The sequence below is a fragment of the Rattus norvegicus genome, chromosome 2, assembly GCF_021556685.1.
Source record: "Rattus norvegicus strain SHRSP/BbbUtx chromosome 2, alternate assembly SHRSP_T2T, whole genome shotgun sequence".
NCBI classification, from domain to species: Eukaryota; Metazoa; Chordata; class Mammalia; order Rodentia; family Muridae; genus Rattus; species Rattus norvegicus.
Genome location: NC_141535.1, coordinates 124,877,686 through 124,902,157, shown reverse-complemented (window position 1 = coordinate 124,902,157; position 24,472 = coordinate 124,877,686). Strand labels below are relative to the sequence as shown.

General features: G+C 43.3%; 1 protein-coding gene across 1 annotated transcript in view; it reads right to left on the bottom strand.

Moving 5' to 3' along the window:
- The window catches only part of Intu (inturned planar cell polarity protein), a 75,523-nt gene that overhangs the window by 35,533 nt on the left and 15,518 nt on the right, over nt 1-24,472 (bottom strand). The window contains exons 3-5 of the mRNA NM_001421108.1: nt 15,250-15,335; nt 5,981-6,184; nt 3,270-3,385 (exon numbers count right to left, since the gene is read on the bottom strand). Coding sequence (NP_001408037.1) covers nt 3,270-3,385; nt 5,981-6,184; nt 15,250-15,335 — 406 coding nt within the window. The remainder of the gene's footprint in view (nt 1-3,269; nt 3,386-5,980; nt 6,185-15,249; nt 15,336-24,472) is intronic.

The following is a 24,472-nucleotide window of genomic DNA, read 5'->3' as shown; positions in this document are numbered from 1 at the left end:
CCAGCCTTCATGTCAGGTAAGCACGGGTGCCTGTAACTCCAGCTTCAAGGAATCTGATACCTCTGGCTTCTGTGGGCAGCTATTCTCATATTTGCAGAGGCACATACCCATACACACACACACACACACACACACACACACACACACACACACACACACACACACAATTTAAAAAGTATCTTTAAGAAATAAATGAGCACTTATATTTTATGACTGCATTCATTTCAAATGTCTACTGTAGCAACCCCTACCAGGTATGGTTAGCAAGTCAGCGGGTACCTGGGGCTTGAGCTGTGATATCCAGGATGACAAGGGGCACAGGGTTTCTTTTGAAGGTGATAAAAATGTTCTGACATTGACCATGGCCAATATCTCTGAATATACTTGAAACAGACTTACTTGTTTTTATTTTGTGTGTTTGACTGTTTTACCTCCATGTTTGTCTGTATAGCCATGTGCTCACCTGGTGCCACCAGAGGCCATAAGAGGGCACCGGATCCCCTGGAACTAGAGTTACAGATAATTTGAGATACTGTGTGGATGCTAGGAACCAAGTCCAGATCCTCTGCAAAAGCACCAATGTTCCTAATCTCTGAGCCATCTCTCCAGCTCCTACATCTATACTTTAAGCCTGGGTAAACTGTATGATTTATGAAGTATAGCTGAACAGAGCTATTAAAAATTAAAAAGAGAGGCTGGGGCCTAGCTCAGTGGTTCTCAGCCTGTGACTGGCTGGGACCTAGCTCAGTGGTTCTCAGTGTGGGACTGGCTGGGACCTAGCTCAGTGGTTCTCAGCCTGTGACTGGCTGGGGCCTAACTCAGTGGTTCTCAGTGTGGGACTGGCTGGGGCCTAGCTCAGTGGTTCTCAGTATGTGACTGGCTGGGACCTAGCTCAGTGGTTCTCAGTATGGGACTGGCTGGGACCTAGCTCAGTGGTACTCAGTGTGGGACTGGCTGGGGCCTAGCTCAGTGGTACTCAGTGTGGGACTGGCTGGGGCCTAACTCAGTGGTTCTCAGTGTGGGACTGGCTGGGACCTAGCTCAGTGGTTCTCAGCCTGTGACTGGCTGGGACCTAGCTCAGTGGTACTCAGTGTGGGACTGGCTGGGGCTTAGCTCAGTGGTTCTCAGCCTGTGACTGGCTGGGGCCTAGCTCAGTGGTTCTCAGTATGGGACTGGCTGGGGCCTAGCTCAGTGGTTCTCAGTGTGGGACTGGCTGGGGCCTAGCTTAGTGGTACTCAGTGTGAGACTAGCTGGGACCTAGCTCAGTGGTACTCAGTGTGGGAATGGCTGGGACCTAGCTCTGTGGTACTCAGTGTGGGACTGGCTGGGACCTAGCTCAGTGGTTCTCAGTGTGGGACTGGCTGGGGCCTAGCTTAGTGGTACTCAGTGTGAGACTGGCTGGGACCTAGCTCAGTGGTACTCAGTATGGGACTGGCTGGGGCCTAGCTCAGAGGTTCTTAGTGTGGGACTGGCTGGGGCTTAGCTCAGTGGTTCTCAGTGTGGGACTGGCTGGGGCCTAGCTCAGTGGTATTCAGTGTGGAACTGGCTGGGACCTAGCTCAGTGGTTCTCAGCCTATGACTGGTAGATGTGTACCTTTTTGATCCCTCCAGTGAATGAAGGAAAGAATAAACAGAAGAATAAACAGAGGTTTGACAAGCTGCTTCAATAGATATAAATTTATATATGAAATGAAGTGTCAAGAACCGCTGTCCGCAAATCTATAGAATCAGTCTGCCCATGTATTAAAATCTATACAATCAGTCTGCCCATGTATTAAAATCTATGGGATCAGTCTGCCCATGTATTAACAGTCAGAGATTTGTGCCTCACTTTTACTTAGGAAAACAAGTAAATTCTCCCCATTATTTTACAAATCCCACATTGTCTAAAATGTTTACGTGTAATTTTTACCAGGAGATGGGAAAAATAAAGATAAAAATCTGAAAAAATCCAACTTCATATTTTATCAGTAATATGGAAGCTCTTAAAGCTTGAAGTAAGCTTTTTATGACGAATTTTAGATTACTTGAAATACTAAAGTATAAAAATTATAATAATTTATTTTATAAAAAGCTAAAATAGAAAGCTCTGGGCTCTTCATCCCTTGCCTTAACAATAACATCCAAGCCAGGCTTGACAATCTATGAGGAGTTCTTTACTGGCTAAGAAGTTCTCCTGTCCTCTCCCTCCCTTCCCCCATCTTCCCTCCCCTCCCCTCCCCTCCCCTCCCCTCTCCTCTCGCTCCCCTAGTGTAGGACTGGACCCAAGGCCACTTGCTGTGTGCTGACTACAGTTCCACCTCTGCAGGACCATCTGACTTGTGACTTTTGTCTTTCCGTCACTAAATAAAATTCACATAACCCTGAATTCTGAATTCTAAAGCACTGTCTGTATTTCTCTATTATTATTGTAAAGTCAGAGTATTTTCTAATGGTGTAAAAATTTAGCTTTGTGACTTGACAATCACAATAAAAATGCAAGGAAGCCAAGATGCATAAAAATGACATGTTTAAAAGATAAAACTTTCTTATAAAGTGATTATGTGCACGCGGATGTGTGCGCATGCCTGCATGTGTGTGTGAGTGTGTGTGTGTGTGAGTGAGTGTGTGTGTGAGTGTGTGTGTGAGTGTGTGAGTGTGTGTGTGAGTGTGTGAGTGTGTGTGTGAGTGTGTGTGAGTTTGTGAGTGTGTGAGTGTGTGTGTGAGTGTGTGTGTGAGTGTGTGAGTGTGTGTGTGAGTGTGTGAGTGTGTGTGTGAGTGTGTGTGAGTTTGTGAGTGTGTGAGTGTGTGTGTGAGTGTGTGAGTGTGTGTGAGTTTGTGAGTGTGTGAGTGTGTGTGAGTGTGTGTGAGTGTGTGAGTGTGTGTGTGAGTGTGTGTGAGTGTGTGTGAGTGTGTGTGTGAGTGTGTGTGTGAGTGTGTGTGTGTGTGTATCATAGTTTGAGTGTGAAGTTGGAGGACAATTTATAGAAGGCTGTTTTCTCATTTCACCATCTGGTTCCAGGGATAGTAAGCACCTTTCCTCTTAAACCATCTTTCCAACTCAGAGACAACATTTTCATTAAGAATTGTAACTACAGGTAAATAGCTAACTCTGTCAATTAAATGATGCTAGAAAATCCTAGACCTGTAGCTGAATTAAAAACACACACTTGAGATAAAATCAATGTTTGGCCAAAACCAATGCACAGCTATCCTCCCCACAACAGGGAATGGTTCCTATCAGAGATAACTAAAGGTGAGAACGTGAATACAGAGTTAAGCATCATTACCTTGTGACTTGTGTCCCAGTTACACTTTCCAGCATGTCACAGAGTGTGAGAAAAATCCCCCTCACACTCTTGAGTTTCTGAGATGCTTCAGACACAGGGTAATGGTAAAGCATTTCCTGCGGTTGGAGAAAGGAAACAGAGGATCAGGCTCCTAGATGCTCCAACCAACATTCGTCCCAAAGTTCAGATTTTGTATTAAGAACAAAACAGGATCCTTTCAGCTTCAGCCTTAGCCAGTTTCGCTCAGTCCCAGGACAGAGCTATGCCTGGTATGTTAACACTTCAGCAAGCATTTCCAACACCACGCTTGAAAGTCATTTAGAGACTACAAAGACAAAATCTACACAATTAACTGAAATTACTGATTTCAAATAGTGCTTTCAGCTTTAATCCCCACATGAAACCCACAGGAGCCTTTAATTTCTTTTATAGTGAACCTTAAAAGATACTTCTGGTAATGTTATTAGTATGCACTTAATTTACAAAGTGGGAATACCAAACTGAAGAAGTGCAAACGGGAAGGAAAGAGGATTATAAAAACTGACTTGAGTCTGAGAGGGCTTAACTAGCACAAATTAATCCCATATGGCAAGTCATGTTCTATTTTAAATTACAGAAAATGCTAATTTACAGGATAATTTACAAAATGCTAAATGTTTTTCTATTTTTAGTGAGAACCTATTTCCAGGAGCTTTTACTGGAATAAAATAATGACTCCCCACGTAGGCGCTCCACTGTGCTGATGCTCCAAAGGCAGAGATGGGCAGCGTGAGCCTCTCTCCCTGCTGAGACTGAGGCAATATCTAATTTCTCAAAGGGCAACTTAAAAATCAGACAAAATTAAAACTTCTAAGTAGAAACCCTGAAGAATTCAGAGTAACTTCTAGTTGCTCAAATCACTACAATTGTTACAATAGGAAGTGCACACTCCTGCTGATCACGCCGGCCTAGCTTTCCTTGGTTCTTTTTCTAAAGATTGTTAAACATCTATCTGAGAAATAGTTACCTGCTGTGGGGTCCATGAATGCACACTTTTACATTATCACAGATATGATACACTGTGCATACCTTCTGCTTATATTTATTGTGAGTGCCTAAGATATGTAGATCATTCAATATCTGCTACGGATGTGTCTGCCAAGTACTGAATAATAATGATTCACATGTTTCCGCACTTTTCATTATGAAAATAGCTACAAAGTGTTTTCTTATAATTTTTATTATTTATTTCCAGAAATTAAGTCAAAGGAATTAAAATCTTCTGTGATATAGACATAATAAATTTAAACCATGTCCAACAAATTCTTCCATTCAGTTTTGGCGAAATAGCAAATGCTGCTTTAAATAGTCTTTGACTAGCTTTTTACAAGTCTCCATCTTGTAATTTAAAGACAAGCTCTGTATCAATTATGTAACTCTCAGGGAAAGAAATGACCCCATGACATTTTGTTGTAAAGTATCATATGAGTAAAAAGGCCATTTAAAGAAGTCTCCACAGTAGTCTTAAAAGCCTTGGTATTGAAGGGCTGGCAGGCTCTGAAGTGCCCAGCCAATTTAATTAGCTGTATTTTTAAAGTCCTTGTTAGGAGCCTGCACTTACAGATGCTTCCACTCTGCGTGGCAAGAATAAAGAGCCTCTCCTAATTATGGTATTGATACAGAACTGACCACATTCAGGAACCTGTTCATCTGTGAGGCATCTGCATTTTCCCAGGGAGAAACGGGCAATGACGTGTGGGCTCAGCAGTCTTCTGACTAGAAAAGCTCGGGATAGTACCTCAAAACCTGGGGGTGGGAGTGTTAAAAAACTAAAGGTCTCATTTGTTCTAAAGATACGAGGAGTCAGCAGGTGTGGGAAATTAGAGTGATTATCACTGGGTGTCTATGTATTCCCCAGAGCACAGAAAATGCCAGGTGGTACATCTACAACTAAGCTGACCTTTACCATTTTCAACTTTTTATTAAACAGACAGAAAAACAACACAAGGAAACACACACATCACATTACAACCTGCAAAAGCACATGAAGAGAGCTTTTGGTCTTTCCCTGTTGTTTAGAACACCTGAATGGTGCATCTGCTTTTCTCTTGTTTATTTTAAAACACATTGTAACATGTGATACATAGAGGACAGCAACAAGGCCCAGCTAACTCATGTAATATACAGCATAGCATGTGATAGGCAGACAGACAAGGCCCAGCTAACTCATGTAATATACAGCATAGCATGTGATATGCAGACAGACAAGGCCCAGCTAGCTCATGTAATATATAGCATAGCATGTGATATGCAGACAGACAAGACCCAGCTAGCTCATGTAATATACAGCATAGCATGTGATATGCAGACAGACAAGGCCCAGCTAACTCATGTAATATATAGCATAGCATGTGATATGCAGACAGACAAGGCCCAGCTAACTCATGTAATATATAGCATAGCATGTGATATGCAGACAGACAAGATCCAGCTAACTCATGTAATAAAGCATAGCATGTGATATGCAGACAAGACCCAGCTAGCTCATGTAATATACAGCATAGCATGTGATATGCAGACAGACAAGGCCCAGCTAGCTCATGTAATATACAGCATAGCATGTGATATGCAGACAGACAAGGCCCAGCTAACCCTTCTTTTTCTTCTGTAAGTCTAAGGTTGCAGGATGGAAAGTCTCCCCACTTCCTCAGCATATGTGAACAGACACTCACCTCCTCCCGGGCTACCTCTGACTGGAGCTGCAGCGTGAGGTACATAGTGATGTGTGGGATGCTCAGGGTACTGTGCTGGGTAGCATCAGCCTCTGACCCACAGAGGAGTTTCACCAAATCATTTGTGCTCGACTGTGCCTTTTTCTTTTTTGGTTGGGCTGTTTCCTTTTTCACGGCATATGCATTTTCAAATGTCAGCTTTACCTGAAAAGAAGAAAACAAAATGTTTGGTTTTTCAATAAGGCAGATATCATTTTATTTATTCATTTTAACAAAGGAAGACATGCGCTGACAGGTATAGCCAGGAGTGCACAGAGTGGAGCTAGCACCTCAGAGCAAGGTCAAAGGTGAAGACAGTGAGTCCCCTTGTGTCTGTATCTAGCTCCTTGCACAGTGGTGGGTACACATATATATGAAATTACAAATGTTTATTGATTGAAAAGTACAATATTCTACACAAAACTCATTCACGCAGCTGCAGTCACTGACTACACAGAGAAGCAGCATGGAAGAGCAGAAATCCACCTCATTTGAGTGCAGAATAGTCACTGCACGTCTTCAGTGCTAATGGCTCTGACCCCTCAAATGCAGTGAAGAGGGAGCCCAAGGGCCACCTTGCCTATTGGGAATTGTCTTTCCTTCTAAGTGCAACAGGTTTCAAATATTCTTCTCTCAGACAGCCTTTATAGCTCTTTAAAGGGTCAAAGATGGCTGCATCAAACAACCAGCCGCTGGCACGTGGCACTCTGCACCACCAGGAGGATTACCTGTCACTTTTGTCAGGATAGTTTTAATTTCACAGCCTAATGTCAAGACTGGTCAGAATCCAGAATGTGGCTGCCTTCCAGCTGCTGAAAGGCACCTTCCACTTCTCAGGTACCTCCCCTTGGAAACGGAGACACTTACCCAGTGCCAGCTGGCCATCACCAATCCACCCATTTCAGAGATACACCGGTGTGAGCATATGATGAACGCTACTGTCATCATCATGAATTCAGTAGCCACACAGTGCTTTGAATGTTTACATTTAAAAAATGTCCCCTTAAAGGGAACAATTCATAAAGTTTTAAGTTTAGAGCCAAATGGTGTCTGTCAAAATAAGAGTAAGCTGGGCATGACGGCTGTTCCCTCTAATCCCCCAAGTGCAGGTGGACCTCTGTGAGTTCAAGGTCAGCCTGGTCTATACCAAAAGTTCCAGGCCAGTTAGGACTATACAGTAAGACTCTGCCTTTAATTAATTAATTAGTTAATTAATTAATGTTTGGTCAAGAATAAATAAGACTAACTTGAAAGCAGGTTACATTGTATTAAGGCAGAAAGTTCCATTTGAGGAAAATATTTAAAGACTAAGAACAATACTAAAAATTCCTATTTTAATAATTTATTATGAAGTACCATTCTAACTCTAAATATGTGGTAAGTACTAACACTTTGAGCCTGCCCCACATGTGGCCCATACATATACAGCCACCAAACTAAATAAGATGGATGAAGCAAAGAAGTGCAGGCCGACAGGAACCGGATGTAGATCGCTCCTGAGAGACACAGCCAGAATACAGCAAATACAGAGGCGAATGCCAGCAGCAAACCACTGAACTGAGAACGGGACCCCCGTTGAAGGAATCAGAGAAAGAACTGGAAGAGCTTGAAGGGGCTCGAGACCCCAAAAGTACAACAATGCCAAGCAACCAGAGCTTCCAGGGACTAAGCCACTATCCAAAGACTATACATGGACTGACCCTGGACTCTGACCCCATAGGTAGCAATGAATATACTAGTAAGAGCACCAGTGGAAGGGGAAGCCCTGGGTCCTGCTAAGACTGAACCCCCAGTGAACTAGATTGTTGGGGGGAGGGTGGCAATGGGGGGAGGATGGGGAGGGGAACATCCATAAAGAAGGGGAGGGGAAGGACCTAGGGGGATGTTTGCCCAGAAACCGGGAAAGGGAATAACACTCGAAATGTAAATAAGAAATACCCAATTTAATAAAGATGGAGAAAAAAATAACTTTTATATACTTTCATTTAAAGTATTAAATCTGTTAAAACAAAACAAACAAAACCACCTACAACCCTAATCTAACTATCCAACTGCTACAAGTATTATATTGTTTAAAAGAAAAAAATATAAAACATATTGAAAAAAATCTTCCAAAAGAGAAAGCATCAGGTATTTCTTTCTTGTCGGCAGAGAAGTAAGTGTTTGGGATTGTGTTCAATTTGATTATCTGGAGCTGGTAGTGGCTTGTACCAAAGTGAACTAAGTTAGACACACACATTCTTTTCTAAGATTTGAGATTTGTTGTGTGAAAAAGTTTCTTTTGTTTGAAAAGTGTTCTCAAACATTCACATGATAAAGGCCTGGTCTGTGGTATAGTGCCAGTGGGGGCCTAGGGGGAATATGAAGGAGTCTGATCCCTATTCCTTAGAGTTTACTGTGGGGAACGCTCATCCTAGATGTGGGAGGCACCATTCCATGGTGTGGGGTCCCAGACTGAATCAAAGGGGGAAAAAAGAAAACCCAGCTGAGCATGCACTTCCTAGACTGCCCTGCTCACTTCCAGGACTGCCCAGAGTGAAGAGTCTCTTTGTAGGCTCCTGTGGCCACAGCATTTCCTGCTGTGACAGACTTTCTCCTTTCAAACCAAGAGCCAATATGAACCTGCGTCCTGAAAGCTGCATTAGGTCAGGTGTTTGGTCCCAACTCTGAGATGAGTAACAAATACAGCTCACAGCAGAGAACCTCTAAAACTACACGCCAGAACGAACTGTTCTGTCAGTCGATGCTTAAGATAGCTACTACAGTGATGGATGCTAATCTACTGTAGCAAAGACAGGAGTTCAAATTCACTTAGACGCACACACTTAGTGAAGATGAAGTGTGCTGGCACTAGCAGGGTCTTACATGGAGCGCAGGAAGGAAAACTGCAAGTGGGAAAGCCTGGTGTCTATGGAATTAAAAAAAATGTTTCCTGTAAACACAATGTGAAAACATGGGGTCGTGGTACCTGGACACTGTATCAAAAACATCTGGGTAGAAAATTAATGTATGGTTAAAGAAAAACAAACTAAACAAAAATTTTGAAAAGTTAGCAAACCTACGTAAGGATGATCAAGGTGTTTTTATTTTTAAACTGATGAAAATTAACATATAATTAAAGTGAGAGAGAATTGAGTGCACCCAGTTTTAGGAATTATCATCTTAGATGTGAGTTGACTATTTGGGGACTCTATGGGTGAGCACACTTGCCTTCATTCCTGATGACCCGAGTTTGATCTTTGAGAGCCACATGACAGAAAGAGAGAACCAACTCCTGGTTGTACGCTGACCTCCAATAAGTGTGCATAATGAATAAATGTTACAAAAACAGACACAAACAGGCTACAAGAGTAAGCAGTATTTAGTGTCAAAGATGACAGCTGTTCTGTGGTGTGTGTGTTAGGGGGGGTTACTCACAGTAGGAGGATCCCCAGAAAGGAACCTCAGAGAAAGCCATGGCTGGAGGGCATCTTCTCCAGCTTAGGTTCTTATGGGTGGGAAGGTGTAAATATTGGGTCTGATTCCCCTCAAAAAATAAGAAGAGGGAAAAATGAGTTGGTAAACTAAAAGTTTTACTAATTTATACTTTAGAAAGCAGCAATAACCTAACATTTAATACCACTCCAGTATGCTTATGGAAAGGGGCACATGTGCATTAAACCTAACTTTGCTAGTGTCTTTTGCAAACACCATCACCTCTTTTCTGTGATGCAGGGGCCTTTACACCTTGCCATGACCAGAAGAGAAACACACCCTATGGGGTCACCCATTAAAATTCTTTAAGGAACTGTTTTAGCACTACTCTGATTTAAGAAAGGTCAGTTCCATCATGCAAAGATAATTACACTTCAGAAAGACATGTCTAAAGTCCAATATGGTAAGCAACTATAAATGCTGAGAAATTCAGCTGCCTTAGGACAAGGAGACATTAAGGGACAACTTATAACTAAATAAAAAGATAAGAACCATTTTTTAAAAAAGGTTAACGAACCTTAAAGGCACTATGTGGTTACAGGGATAACCTTTTCTTCCTCTCTCTCTCTCTCTCTCTCTCTCTCTCTCTCTCTCTCTCTCTCTCTCTCTCTCTCTCCTTAAAGATTTATTTATTTTATGTATGTGAGTACATTGTAGCTGTCTTCAGACTCACCAGAAAAGGGCATCAGATCTTATTACAGATGGTTGTGAGCCACCATGTGGTTGCTGGGAATTGAACTTAGGACCTTTGGAAGAGCACTCTTAACCACTGAGCCATCTCTCCAGCCCAGGATAACATTTTTTAAAACATATCTAATAAACCTTATTTGAAACTCCTTTTAGTGTTCTGATGCTCTTCCACAGCATTTAACATGCATCCCATATCTCCTGCCTCCTTTACTTGTGCGACACGCCCAGCCTATCCCTCTCCCTTCCCGGCTCAGTAATGATGCCCAGGTTCCCTCGGGTCCATGGATGAGATTTCTATAACCCATTGTTTCCCAACCTTGTGGCTTTGGTTATCTCTTCCCCACTTCTGTCTTCAACTCATGCTATGTAAGAAGCAATTCCTCTTTAACCTCTATCAAACACATCCTCCCTCTTAGCTCCAGCCCTCTCTGCACACTGCGGGCTGTGAGGGCCTGATGCTGGCAGAGTTGGTCTGCCTTGCACCTGAGTCAGCAAGGGCCCGTCTCTCAGCTCCAAGGCTCTCAGCAATCTTATCCATTCTCCTTCAGCTGGCAAGTGGCACTTTCAAAACTCAAGAACAATGGGTAAGGAATTAGTCTAATTGATGCAGCAAATCCTCCTCCAGCCTCTTCCCCTTTTAGGCAATCTCACTGAGTTGTTTAAGGCAAAACTCTCTAAATCTGAAATGCTATAAAATTCCAGATATTTTGAGCATCAATGTGGTGCTTTAAAAGTTTTAAATTTTGGGGCCGGGGATTTAGCTCAGTGGTAGAGCGCTTACCTAGGAAGCGCAAGGCCCTGGGTTCGGTCCCCAGCTCCGAAAAAAAGAACCAAAAAAAAAGTTTTAAATTTTAAGTATTTAGTGTTTCAGGTTGCTCTATATAGGGAGGTTCAGCCATGCAATACTCCCAAATTGAGTCAACTGTGCTCCCATGATCCTGCTCGATCACATGCTGGCTATTTCTCTCCCCCCACTCCTCTTTCTCCCCCTCTCTCCCTCTCTTTCTCCCTCTCTCCCTTCCTCCTTTTCTTCTTTTCTCAGCACTAACCACTCCTGATTGCAAGCATTTTTGGTAAGGAATATTCAGCCTATACTACTAATATATCAAATATTACTGTGGTTATACACAGTTCAGACTGTCTTATTGTGTAGTAGTTCTCTGGCCTCTTTTTCATGATGCTGTGTGTGCTGAGCTTTTTCTTTTTTTTTTTTTTTTCCATCTATGAGGTGTGGCATAGAGGTATGATGTGGTCTCCCAGTGCCTTTCTTCCCATTACACTGTCTGTTGGAGGACAAGAAGCTGCAGAACCCCGAGTGCATACTTAATATCACTGTTCGGTCCGTTTGGGTTGAAGTCTCCAGTGGGATTATTTATAAACCTGCATTTCTTCTTCCTGTTGCTGGAGGGACTGTTTCGCTCATGCCACAGTCACAAGCCAGTGGAACAAAGCCTCAGGCAGGCCTATCTCAGCCGCGTCTGGAACCGAGACATCAGGGTCCACATAGGTTAAAGTAAAAGGAAGGCGCATGCTTTGAGTTAGTTTAAAAAAATTAGTACTTTGAATAACTTATGGCAACTTAGAGAAAACCATTAAGCACTTTCTAAATTCTCTCTCCTTCTTTGGATCTCATTAAACGGGCTAGCATAGCTCATAATCCTACTGCCTCAGCCTGCTGGGTGCTCCAGATTCCTTTCCTTTAAGTATAACATAGGAAGACTAACCATTGGAATCTTACAGGTGTCTTATGGTAAGGACCTAAGACGTGAGAAAATCTGTCTGAAGAGGTGGAGACACACTCAGGAAGAGGTGGCAGCAAGACTGGAAGAGCAGAGGGTCTGCAACTAAGTGTCTTCTGGAGACACTGCACTCTGAAACCCTCAGCAACTGCACAAGATCTGCAGAAGATCAAGCCAATCTTTACTGCAGCATGGATGGGGGGTGGAGCTCAAGGCCCCACTCTTCCCTGAGGAGTTACAGGCAGCTGGTGGTCACTGAGGGAAGAGGGTCATCTTTCTTCATTGGTATCATGGTATGTTGACCATGTTCCACACCCATGTACATGCAAGCAGCTCTAATTGGACTGGGAGGGGAGTCTAGGAAGACTGGAACAGGAGGAGATGGGGATAGACAGAATGAAAAACATTGTATTTATCCATGAAATTATTAAAGAATAGTTTTTTTAAATTAAGCAACTTTAAAAAGAGTGATTTCTTGCCATGACATCTATGCCTGATGTGGTTCAGAGGCCTGGGGAGGTGGTTTGCAGGAAGTGTCTGAGGAACAGGATAGAGAAGCCTGGGTTTTCTAAGCAACATAATGGGAAGTTTGCTTAAGGACTTAGAAAACCAGAAGCCTGACAGAAATGTAAACTGCAGGCAGCAAAGACCAGGCTCAGTAGGTTTCAGGCATAAATTACGACTGAGAGGCAGATCAACCTTTGTACATGGCAGGAAAGAAAGGGAATGCAGTTTACCTATGCACCCAAACTCTGTGAGAGACTGAGGTAAAGGGGGGCTGACTAATTAATCTAACAGGAAGTCTAAAGCCACACAACATCCAGGCGTGGGTGTTGATAGCTGATTTTTGCCAGATTAAGAGTGGGAATTGAAAGTAAGAAAAAGAACAGAAACATTTGGAAAACTTGTATTTTAGCTAGAAATTGAATACGTTTAAAGTCGCTACTAATAAATATGGAGAGATTGGCACTATTCAAAAGAGGCCAAGGACTTTGCAGTGGGACAATAGGAAAAGTCTTCTGAAGAAACCTCAGGATTGACCAGGACCCCTTTCCAGCTAGCTCCACATTACATGCCGTAGCTCAAAAGTGTCAAATTATAACTCCTTTTGAAAGAACAGCTCTAAAAACCCAGACTGCACAGATAACTGCTTGTCTAGGATTCTTTGTCTTGTTTAGCTGGTAAAGCTAAGGGGGCCACTGTAGTAGCCATGGCTTAAGTAGGGCTACCGAGATTTAGACAAGTGGCAAACCATGTGATGATACGTTTTGCAGGCATGCAGAATGCTAGAGCTATGATATGACCCTGGAGGCTTCAACCAAAATTTCAAAGGCAAGTGGAGGAGGCCATCGAGTGTGTGGCAGGTTTATAGACTCTGTAGGCAGCCCTGACGGTTAGCTGGGTGTGAAGGTATGAGAGTGAACCTGAAGCTGCAATGGAAAACCTACCAAGTCAGAAACACCAGGAACTTGGAGCATTGGCTGAGGGAAGCTGCCGTCTTGGTGAGCAGAGCCAGCCTAAGGTAGTTGCCATGTGGGCTTTGGCCAGCAGGGCCACAGGGGCAAGGCCGCCAAAGCTTCTGGAGTCACTGTTCCACTGTCTGTCCAGGAGGCAGACCTGGCTGCTTGGCTTAGTCTTGCTTAGGTCTGGCTCTTCCTCAGTCTCCCTGTTTCTTCCTATGTAATGAGAATGCTTATGGCATCATGGAAAATACGCAGTTTATTCTCATCTCGATGGATGTTCACAACTGAGTTAGTTTCATTAAGTCCTGAGGAGACTGTGGACTCATGCTTTTGAGCAATGAGGACCTGTTACAGCTCTGGAAATTCTTATGGAGGAACTCAATGCACTTTCATTATAATGTAGGCACATGCCTGTGAATACAGGACGTAATGCTATGCATTGGGTCTTAAACGCCTGTTGTGCACACATGACGAAGACTTGGTTGCCAGCATGTGACATCACTTGGGGGGGTTAAAAGGAGCTTTGAAGAACATGGGGAGAAATGGGGTCACTGGAGGAGTGCTCTTGAGGAAGACATCTGGACCCAGCATCTTCCTAGCTCTCTTTTTGCCTTTCAGCTATAAGGAAGTAAGCCACTTTGTTCTATAGCTATCACTTACAATAAGGCTCCGCCTGCCTTATAGCTGCCTCTCCCTAGAGTCCTCCTCGGCGACACACAGAGCCAATTGGCCATGGACTCAAACCTCTGACACCATGTCACAGTGCTAGGGAGCTTAAGGTAAGTGGCATTAGCAGTGCACACGGTCTGCTGGCTGGCATGGGGTAGCCCAAGCTTCTATGCTCCTGCATGCCTTAAACTCCTACTTTACAAGGCCTAAGAGAAATACCATAGTTAGGTGTGTGGTGATTTGAATAGGTATGACCTGAGACTTGTATGTTTGAATGTTTGGCTCATGGGGAGGAGTGGCACTGTTAGATGGTGTGGCCTTGTTGGAGGAATTCTGTCATGGTGGGCTGTGAGGGCTCTTATGCTCAAGCTCTGCCCAGTGTGGACATGGTTCCGTTCTGCTGCCTGTGGATCAAGATATAGAGCTCTTGGCTCCTTCAGCACTAAGTCTGTCTGTACGTTGTCATGCTTTCTGCTATGATGACAACGGAGTAGACCCTGTAAGCCAGCGCCAGTTAAACATTTTCCTTTATAAGGGTTGCCATGCTCATGGTGTCTTTTCACAGTAATAGAGACCCTAACTGAGACAGGTTTTGAAACAACCAAAGCCATATTAAGAAACAACAAAAAACACTTCTTGCTAGGCATGGTGGCACTCACACTTACTCTCAGTACTTCAGAGGCAGAGGCAAGCAGATCTCTGAGTTCCAGGACAAATATGTACTTCTATAACCTAAGAGATACATTTACAGCTTTTTTAATTTATTTACTTACTTTTTTTTTTTTTGGTTCTTTTTTTCAGAGCTGGGGACCAAACCCAGGGCCTTGCGCTTCCTAGGCAAGCACTCTACCACTGAGCTAAATCCCCAACCCCTGGCCCATGGCTTTTAAGGGATTCTTCCCAGAGCTGTGCTGTCACTGGCAAACACGGGCACTCTAAGGGTAGGCTGGCAATCAAGCTTACTTTTATGACTGCTGCTGCTTCCTTTACTTAGGATGAGTTTTATTTGTAGCTATCCCTCTACTTTTAGAACAGTGCCCCAGAGGTAAGTGTTAGCAAGAGGCGAAGCTGCCCTTGCTGCTCAAGGATTCACTGATTACACAGGATGAAAACTTCTGCATCTTACAAAGGAAACAGCACAGAATGCATGCACTTTAAGCAACACTCTACACAGAATAGGAAGGGACGTCCACACCTGCATTGGCCCAGGGATGCAGGACAGAACTCTTTCTATGTTTTCAGAAGTCACATCTACATCATTCACAGCAACAAGGACATCGCCTAAAAACAGAAAAACAAAAGACGACTGTGTGAATATTCCAAACCAAAGAGCTCCAGAATTGCAACATGAGAAAATAGCTATCCAGACGTCCTCAAGGTTATAATGGAAAATGTGGTGCATTTGGGGACTTATCCAAAGTTACACCACACATTAGTGACACAGCCAATCTCCCAACTCATCTATTGTGCTGCCCAACACTGCTCCAGAACTCACTGCAACCCATGAATACTTAAAGATGTGAATATTTCTAGTCTTGGTGTAACTGGGTGAATTATGTGAACCCAAAGGACAAATGGAAATTTTGTTAAGTACTGAACTTAAAAAACTAAATCTAACCACTCAGACCCATAATTAAAAAAATCCAGCTGAAATTTTAATTAAGTCCATGTGGTACATCTTGGTGCAGTGATGTTTGCTGCCATCACTCCCTGGTGTCCACACAACAACTTCTGACAGGATCAACACGGCCAGCACATGTCAATCAAAATCTTCTTTCCCATGACTGTTCTCCAAATGCTTGTATTTATCCCATTTCAAAATCAGGATCACTATTAAGATGAAATTTTACTTTCAAACTATTGATTCAAAACACAGCTCTCACCCAAAAGAAAGTAAGAGTCAATTTATTCTTGAGTTAAATATGAATGATCACAGTCCAGGGGACAGAGATTCAGGGAGCTCCAAAGATGTTCTGCTGTGGAAGTGGTTACATGACCCAGAAAAAAAGGAATTTGTAAATCAACAGTTACCAAATTTACTGGTGAGGATCCCAGGTAGGTAGACTAGCACACCATGAGATGCTTCCGTAAGTATTAGATGTTTTCTGGGAATAGTCTGAATTGTGGGGTTGGTGGAAACTCATGATTTGGTAAGAATATACTTCAAAAAGTCTTACCTGACTGTCAAAAGGCTGTAAGTGGAAAGTTATATGAGCCTAAAAGACAGACGCAGGGTTGGTGATGACCAGGGCTAACGACAGTTCAAGATAACTTTGGTCTGTGTAATAGTTTGAATAGGAATGATACCCATTGTCTCATGTATTTGATGCTTGGCCCACCGGGAGTGACACCCCTCAGAGGTGTGTCCTTGTTGGAGGAAGTGTGTCACTGTGGGGATGGGCTTTGAGCTCCTATGTTCAAGGTCCACCCAGTGTGGAAAGACCCTCTTGCTGCCTTTGGATCAAGATATAGAACTCTCAGCTCCTTCTCTAGCACCATGTCTGCCTGGATGATGCCATGCTTCCTACCATGATGATAACAGACTGAACCTCTGAAACTATAAGCCAGCCCAATTAAATGTTTTCCTATATAAAAGCTGCCTTGGTCATGTTATCTCTTCACAGCAATAAAACCCTAAGACAGGTGTTTCTGCAACACCCCAAATCTGCTCAATCATGATGTTCCAACTCAACATTTAGCCTTGTAGAGTTTTCAGCCGAGGGTCTAGCTTTTTTCCTGGGACTTTTGGTTTACAAGAACATAATTAAAAAGTACTATCAAAACCCTGGTGAGCTGTGTTAACATGAATATATTAGGTACTTTCTCGTAATTTCAAACTATGCAGGTCAAGTCTTGTTCTGAACCACTGCAATAGAGAATCAAGAAAAGGTTTACAGAAGACCAACTCTACTCTGAGGGGAGTAGTAGGCATGCGTGTGGGCAGACACAACATGGCACATGCTTCTCCACAGGTCGCTTAGGTTTCTGCACGCCTTACAACACAAGGCACTGGGTCTATACTTGGCCATCTCTTCTAGAATATCTGTACAGTAAATGGCTTCAATGTCAGAGAAGCTGTCTGTCTTGAACAGTCTCTTGAGCATAGTAAGTCAGCTTACTGTACAGTGACAAGGACACAAATTGTCTCTATGAATGTAAAATGTTTCCACTGTGGAAAGCAGAGAAGATGCTTGCATGACAACTTTATTCCACAGCAGGTTAAAAAGTACTGCAGAGATGCTCAGAAACAGTTCAGCACTACAGCTGCGATGGCTTCCGAACACTAAGTCTAGTCTCTCCTATGTTCACCAGCGTGAAGAATAAAATGTTTTTATTCTTTTAAGCCTCTCAGGTAGCAGCAGTGTTTGTGCTGGTAAATAGTTTATAAGAATTTTAATTTTATGGGCAAGTGACATAACTTATAATGTAAATATTCATACACTTGTTTGACATTTTTATGCTTTAAATATTTAAGACACCAATTTGTAAATGACTCGATAAATATTTTTGTGCTCATGGTTTTCTTCCTCCATTTATGTGTGTGCTATATGCACACATGTATATTGGTCTGTGTACCCATGTGAACAAGATGATAGGGAAAGAAATCAGATGTCCTGTTCTCTCTCTGCCATAGTCCCTTGTGACACTTTTTACTGAACCTGGAGCCAGCAAACCCCTTAGATCCTCCTTCTCTGTCCCATACCAATGGGGTTACAAGCATATGTGGAATCACTACTACTACTATTACATACACACACACACACACACACACACACACACACACACACACGCATGCACGCGCACACACACACGCACACACATGCACACACACGCACACGCACACACACACACACGCACACGCACACACACATTTGATATTTTAACTCAGGTGCTCATGTCCCCAACTACCCTCCCCCACTTTTATTTCCTATTTTGATCTGTGCTTAGCAAACTTTTTCTGTTAAGAATCACACAGAAAGTTGGGGATTTAGCTCAGTGGTAGAGCGCTTGCCTAGCAAGTGCAAGGCCCTGGGTTTGATCCTCAGCTCCGGAAAAAAGAAAAAAAAAAAGAATCACACAGAAAACATTTTATGCTTTGGTGGATAAATGCTCTGTTCAACTGCTCAACTCTCCCCACCAGATCCATCTTGAACTCTGCCAGACAACAGATAAACAGACAGGGGCTGTGTACAATAATACTTGATTTGGGTTCTAAATCCTTTTCCTATGCTGTAAATTAGTTAAGCCTTTCAGACAAGCTACTTTTTTTAATTGGATATTTTTTAATTTACATTTCAAATGTTATCCCCTTTCCCAGTTTCCCATCCATAAGTCCATAAATCCAAAACCACCCCCCTCCCCCTTCTCCGATGAGGTGTTCCCCCTCCCACCTACACAGTCCTTACCGCCTCCTGCCCTGACATTCCCTTACACTGGGGGGAGAGGGTGTCGAGCCTTGGCAGGACCAAGGGCTTCTCCCATTGGTGCCCAGCAAGGCCATCCTCTGCTACATATGCAGCTGGAGCCGTGGGTCTTAGACAGGCTATATAAACACAGGTAGTAAGCCTGTTGTGACCTGCCAACTCTAATGTGCCTATCTGCTCTGGATGGTTTTTCAAGATAAATGTCCAAAAATAAATTGATTGGATTAAATTATACACTGCTGCAGAGTGATACTTACATCTAAATTATATTTTGAACAGAGTAAATAATTTCTTTTCTTCTTCTTTTTCATCAATGTGAAATAAATCCTTTGGTGCTATCTCCATTGACCGAGGTAACCAACACCACAGGCCGGAGTCACGAGTGGGAATCAGAACACACAGACCCAGGTCTACTGGTGACGAGCCATTTGCCCCTAAGTAGTGCTGTTAATGCTCCTGTTCACTTCTGCAGAAGGAAATAACTGTCCCAGTGGCTTCCCAGAGCGGGAGCTCTGAAATTCAGTCCTTCCAACAAACTCTGGGTTCCAGCCTCCTTCTAAGAGCACAAAAACATGAGAAGGAGCGCTCTAGGAGACAGATTGTGGCAGAGTCACTGTTCATGAGTAAGTCAGGAAGGCACAAGGAACACAAACAGGGAAATGAAAATGTATTCCGAAAAGGAAACAGAAATGCATAGAGAACAACACATTAGGTATTCATAGAAAACCAAACCATCTTTTTAAAAAGGATTCCAAATATTTTACTTGTAAAAAAAAGTTCAACAACAATGGAATGAAAATAGTCTAAATAAAATAGACTATTAGCCAACCAAGGTGGCTATGCCTGTAATCCCAGCCCTGGAGGGCTGGGGCAGGGGGACTGCAGGTTTGAGATTAGCCTGAGCTACACAGTGAAAACTGTCTCGAGAAAAGCCCAGATCTAAACAGAACAAACAAGAAGAGAAGTCTGCATGGCAGTCACATGGAACTTCCCTTTTCTCCCCTTTTAAAAATGGCATGTTTGATTGTGTGTGTGTGTGTATAGGGTGTTGGCAGCATACAAGCCACAGTATACACATGAAGGTCAAAAGACAACATTTGGGTATTGATCTAGCCTTCTACTTTGCTTGAGACAGGGCCTCTTGTTCAGCTTCCAGGGATTCCCGTCTCATCGTGCCCCATCCTTGCATACAAGCACCAAGGTTGCCCATACCTGCTGTTGCATCTGGCTTTATGTGGGTGCTGGGGATCTGAATGCAGGACCTCATGCAGCAGGAGCTTTAGTCACTAAGTCTGTCCCTGGCACAAAATCTCACAGATGTAGTTTGAGTTAAAGAAAAGATACAGAATATATATGGGGAGAGAGAGAGAAAGAGAGAGAGAGAGAGAGAGAGAGAGAGAGAGAGAGAGAGAGAATATATCCATGTACACACACACACACACACACACACACACACACACACACACACACACACTCCCATTCAAACAAAGTTGAAGAATAAGCTAAAGCAATTCTATCTGAAGAATCAGGGCTTCTTGCTGACTGATTGTGGGCATGCAGTAGAGCCTTCTGAGTACTGAAAATGTTGATTTTTGGTCCAAGGAGGCTGTTGAACAGGAGAACACACACACAAAATGACCAATATACACTTATGAATGATGTCACACCTCAAAAACGTTTCTGAAAAGTGAGCAAATATCTTCAAACATTTTTTAAAAAAATGTAGAAAACCACATATGTCATAAAAAATAAATCTATAGTTGAAGGTGTAAGAAACTATACAAAATAGTATGGAATTAAAATCTTCATTCTTTATCAGAAACAGTCTGCAGATAGGTAATCTGGAAAAGTAATATGTAAACCGAGATCAATGGTATATAGAATCCTAGCACTTGGAAGGCAGAAGCAAGAAAATCAAAAGCTTGAGACCAGCTTGTGGACTATATAGTGGAATATTTTCTCAAAAAACAAATAACAAACAAACAAATCAATGAATAGATAAACATTATTTATAGTTAGTTAGCTAGATAACGTTTGATTTTCTTCTCCCTTCTTAACCTTAGAAAAATCCAGTTATCTACCCTTGACCCAGCAGCCAACAGCGGGGTGGAAGTGGAACGGAGGGGGAAACGTGTCCTAGAGCGACTGGTACAGCTGTACAGCACCTACCAGCGGCAGGGCCTGAGCCACACCTGTGTTGGAAGCATCACTCACTGCTCAAATACCGAGAAAGGTCAAGGAGGAGGCACTGCGGATGAAGGAGCCCAAAGTGGTGAAGGCCCACTTAAAGGACTTGACCATCGTGCTCAGGATGTAGGCAGGGTGGGGGTGTGTACACCAGCAAGACTTTCATCCAGGGGATAAGCAAGCCAGAAATGATGGACCACTACTTGGGTGAGTTCTCCGAGGCCTACAAGTCCATGGAGCATGGCATCAGTGCTCCAGACTCCTCCCGCTTCATCCCTTATGTACAAGCTGACTTTGTGTCAATTTGAAACAAGCATCAGCTAGGAAGTAGCCTCAGTTGAGGAAATGCCCCCATGTGATCCAGCTCAGTGAGGGAGGGCTCAGCCCATGGTGGGTAGTACCATTCCTGGGCTGTTGGTCCTGGGTTCTATAAGAGAGAGCAGGTGAACAAACCATAGTGAAGCATGACAATAAATGGCACACTCCATGGCTTCTGTATCAGCTCCTGCTTCCAGGTTCCAGCCCTATTTGACTTCCTTCAATGATGGATGACAATGTGGAAATGTGACAATGTAGGATGAATAAACCCTTCCTTCCCCAATTTGCTTTTGTTTCTTCGAAGCAAATAGAAACCCCAACTAAAACAAGTTGGTACTAGTATCATGCGGTATTGCTGTGACAGATCTGACCATGTTTTTGGAAGGATCAAGGAGGAACTTTTAAACTTTGGGCTAGAAGAGCCATTGAGTGTCATGATCTCAGTGGGATGTCCTTTAGCAGCTTGGAAGGTAAGAGAGCAGTGCAGAAGATGGAGGGATGGAGGCCTGGTTTATGAAGTTTCAGAAGGAAGCGGTGTATACTTGATCAGGAGCAGGTCCGGAAGGCACAGACAAGTTACATGAAGAAGTTCTCCAAATGCCTATGGTTTCTTTTTTACTTTTTACTTTTATTTTTCTTGGATATTTTATGTATTTACATTTCAAATGTTATCCCCTTTCCATCTCCCATACCCTCCCCCTTCTTCTATGAAGATGCTCCCACTCCCGCCTCAACACTTTGGCATTACCCTACATTGGGAAAGGAGCCTTCACAGGATCATGGGCATTTCCTCCTATTGATGCTGGACAAGGCCATCCTCTGCTACATAAGTGGCTGGAGCCATGGGTCCCTCCATGTATACTCATCAGTTGGTGGTTTAGTAAACCACCCACCAATGTCTATGGTTTCTACTCCTGTTACAATTACAATGCCTTCTGCTGTCAAGTGTGTACCTCCAGCCTCATGGGGTGTTCCTTATGATCAGCTGACTGAGGAAGAAAAGACTAGGGCCTACTGTTTCCTGGACTGTAGCCAATTGATTGGCCAGATGATCAGGGACTTGGGAAAGATAACAAATGAAAAATTGGTGAGAAAGACATCTAGGGAGGAGGGTGGATCGAGCACTCCAAATGGATGAAGAATGTGAAGATTTCTTGTGCCTCATGCAAATTCTCATCAAAAAAGTGACATCAATAATCACATGGATAAGATGGCCTGTTCTGTGGATAGTCAGCCTCTTTCTCCAGCCATCCCTGTCATTGCTCAATGGGCACATGAACAAACTGGCTATGGTGGCAGAGGTGGGGCTTAAGCATGGGCTCAACAGCATGGACTTCCACTCACTAAGGCTGACCTGGCTACAGCTGCTGATGAGTGCCAGATCTGCCAACAGCAGAGACCAACACTGAGCCCCAGATATGGCACCATTCCCCAGGGTCATCAGTCAGCAATTTGGTGGCAGGTGGAATGCACTGGATCACTTCCTTCGTGGAAAGAACAACTCTTCATCCTTACTGGATAGATACTTATTCTGGCTATGGATTTGCCTTTCCTGCTTCTACTAAAACCACTATCTGTGGACTTATAGTATGCCTTATCCACTATCATGATATTCCATGAACTATTGCTTCTGACCAAAGAACTCACTTGACAGCCAAAGAAGTGTGATAGTGGGCCCACCATCATGGAATCCACTGGTGTTACCATGTTCCATACAATTCCGAAGCAGGTAGCCTGACAGAAAGATGGAACGGCCTTTTGAAGACACATGTCTTTAATCCAGATCTTGAGGCCTGGACTTTCCACTCACAGCCATTGTTGGATTAGGACTGCAGCCTGTAAGGCATTCCAATAAATCCCCTTTACATACTATATACAGGGATTCATTTCAAGTTCTGGGACTCTAGAGAACCCTGACTAATACACCCTTTAAGTAGCCATGGCCCAATAAACTCATGTTTCGTCTCTGGGAAAAAACTGAGCCATGATGACCAAATGAATGACACTGAAGAAAGAAGCCCCAAGGTGCTCAGCAGCACCTACCACGGATGTAAGAGAGCAAACCCCATTGGCTCTGGGATGAAGATGACAGCTGCACACTGCTCTCAGCCGACTGCCAAACTGGAAGGAGATACTCAGAAACAGAAATGTAGGGGAGCAGCAAAACCTGGCACCACCCCACGAGTGGCAAGTGTCCGAGATCTGAGCAAAGGAAATGTGGGGTGGGCTGTTGTTGTAAAAGGATATACATCCCTGGCCTGACTGTCCTGTTAACAGCAGGCATGGTTCTAACAGCTGAGAGCACACGAGCCACACGCACAGAGAGAGATGTTACAGGCATATCTCTATAGTCTGTAGAGGTGCACTGTCCTAGCTATGGCTACTGAAACCGAGTCTGTTACTGATAGAGCTAAGATTTTGAGAAATCTCAAGCCATCAAATGCAGGTGTAGGAAAAAGAAAGATTTTCATTTGTTAAGGAAAATTTGAGCCAGGTTTTTATGGCACATGCCTGTAATCCTAGCTTTTGGGATGTGGAGGCAGGAGAGTCAGGAGTACATGTGTGAGGAACCCGAATTTACCCGCGAAGCTAACTTAGTAACAATTCATTCTCTTGGAGTCTAATCTGAAAATTAATACATAAATAAAATGAATTGAAACTTTGTAAGAGGTTTTATTTTATTTATACCTCCAATATTAGAGATGAAAGATAAGTGTATATAGGGGGAAAACACAGACACAGACACAGACACAGACACAGACACACACACACACACACACACACACACACACACACACACACACCTCAACCCAATAAATGATACAAAACTCTGCTGACACCTTAAAATAGTAGAGGAAAAATGTCTAAAGTTTAAAAAAAAACACCCAAAGCTAAAAGAATTATCTGGTAAAAGAATTATCTGGCGTGTAAAGAAATACACTAATTACATGGATAGATCATGCATCACAGATCAGACCGTGCACCACAGACCATGCACCACAGACCATGCACCATAGACCATGCATCACAGACCATGCACCATAGACCATGCACGACAGACCATGCACCACAGATCATGCACCATAGACCATGCACCACACACCAAGCACCACACACCATGCACCACAGGCCATGCACCACACACCATGCACCACGGCTTGGCAGCTGCCCCCTCTTGTGATCACAAGCTATCTGAAGGTTTTGAATCATGATGAATAGCAGCTTATTTTAGAGCACAACACTTGGCATTCACAGACTGTCTCTGCATGGGGCTGCTCTGTCTGACACTCCCTCGATTCTGTATATACCAACATGAACATTCCGCATTAAATGTTCCCATCCTCAGCTCTCCCTCGAGTATGTGGGAAGCTGTTCCACATGCACTTGCATTCAGACCACACGTCTGGCAGAAAAAGCAATGATGATGGAATGGCACTGTTGTTTCCCGAGTGTCTTTATATACCACCACGCACTTCACAAGTGGTCAGT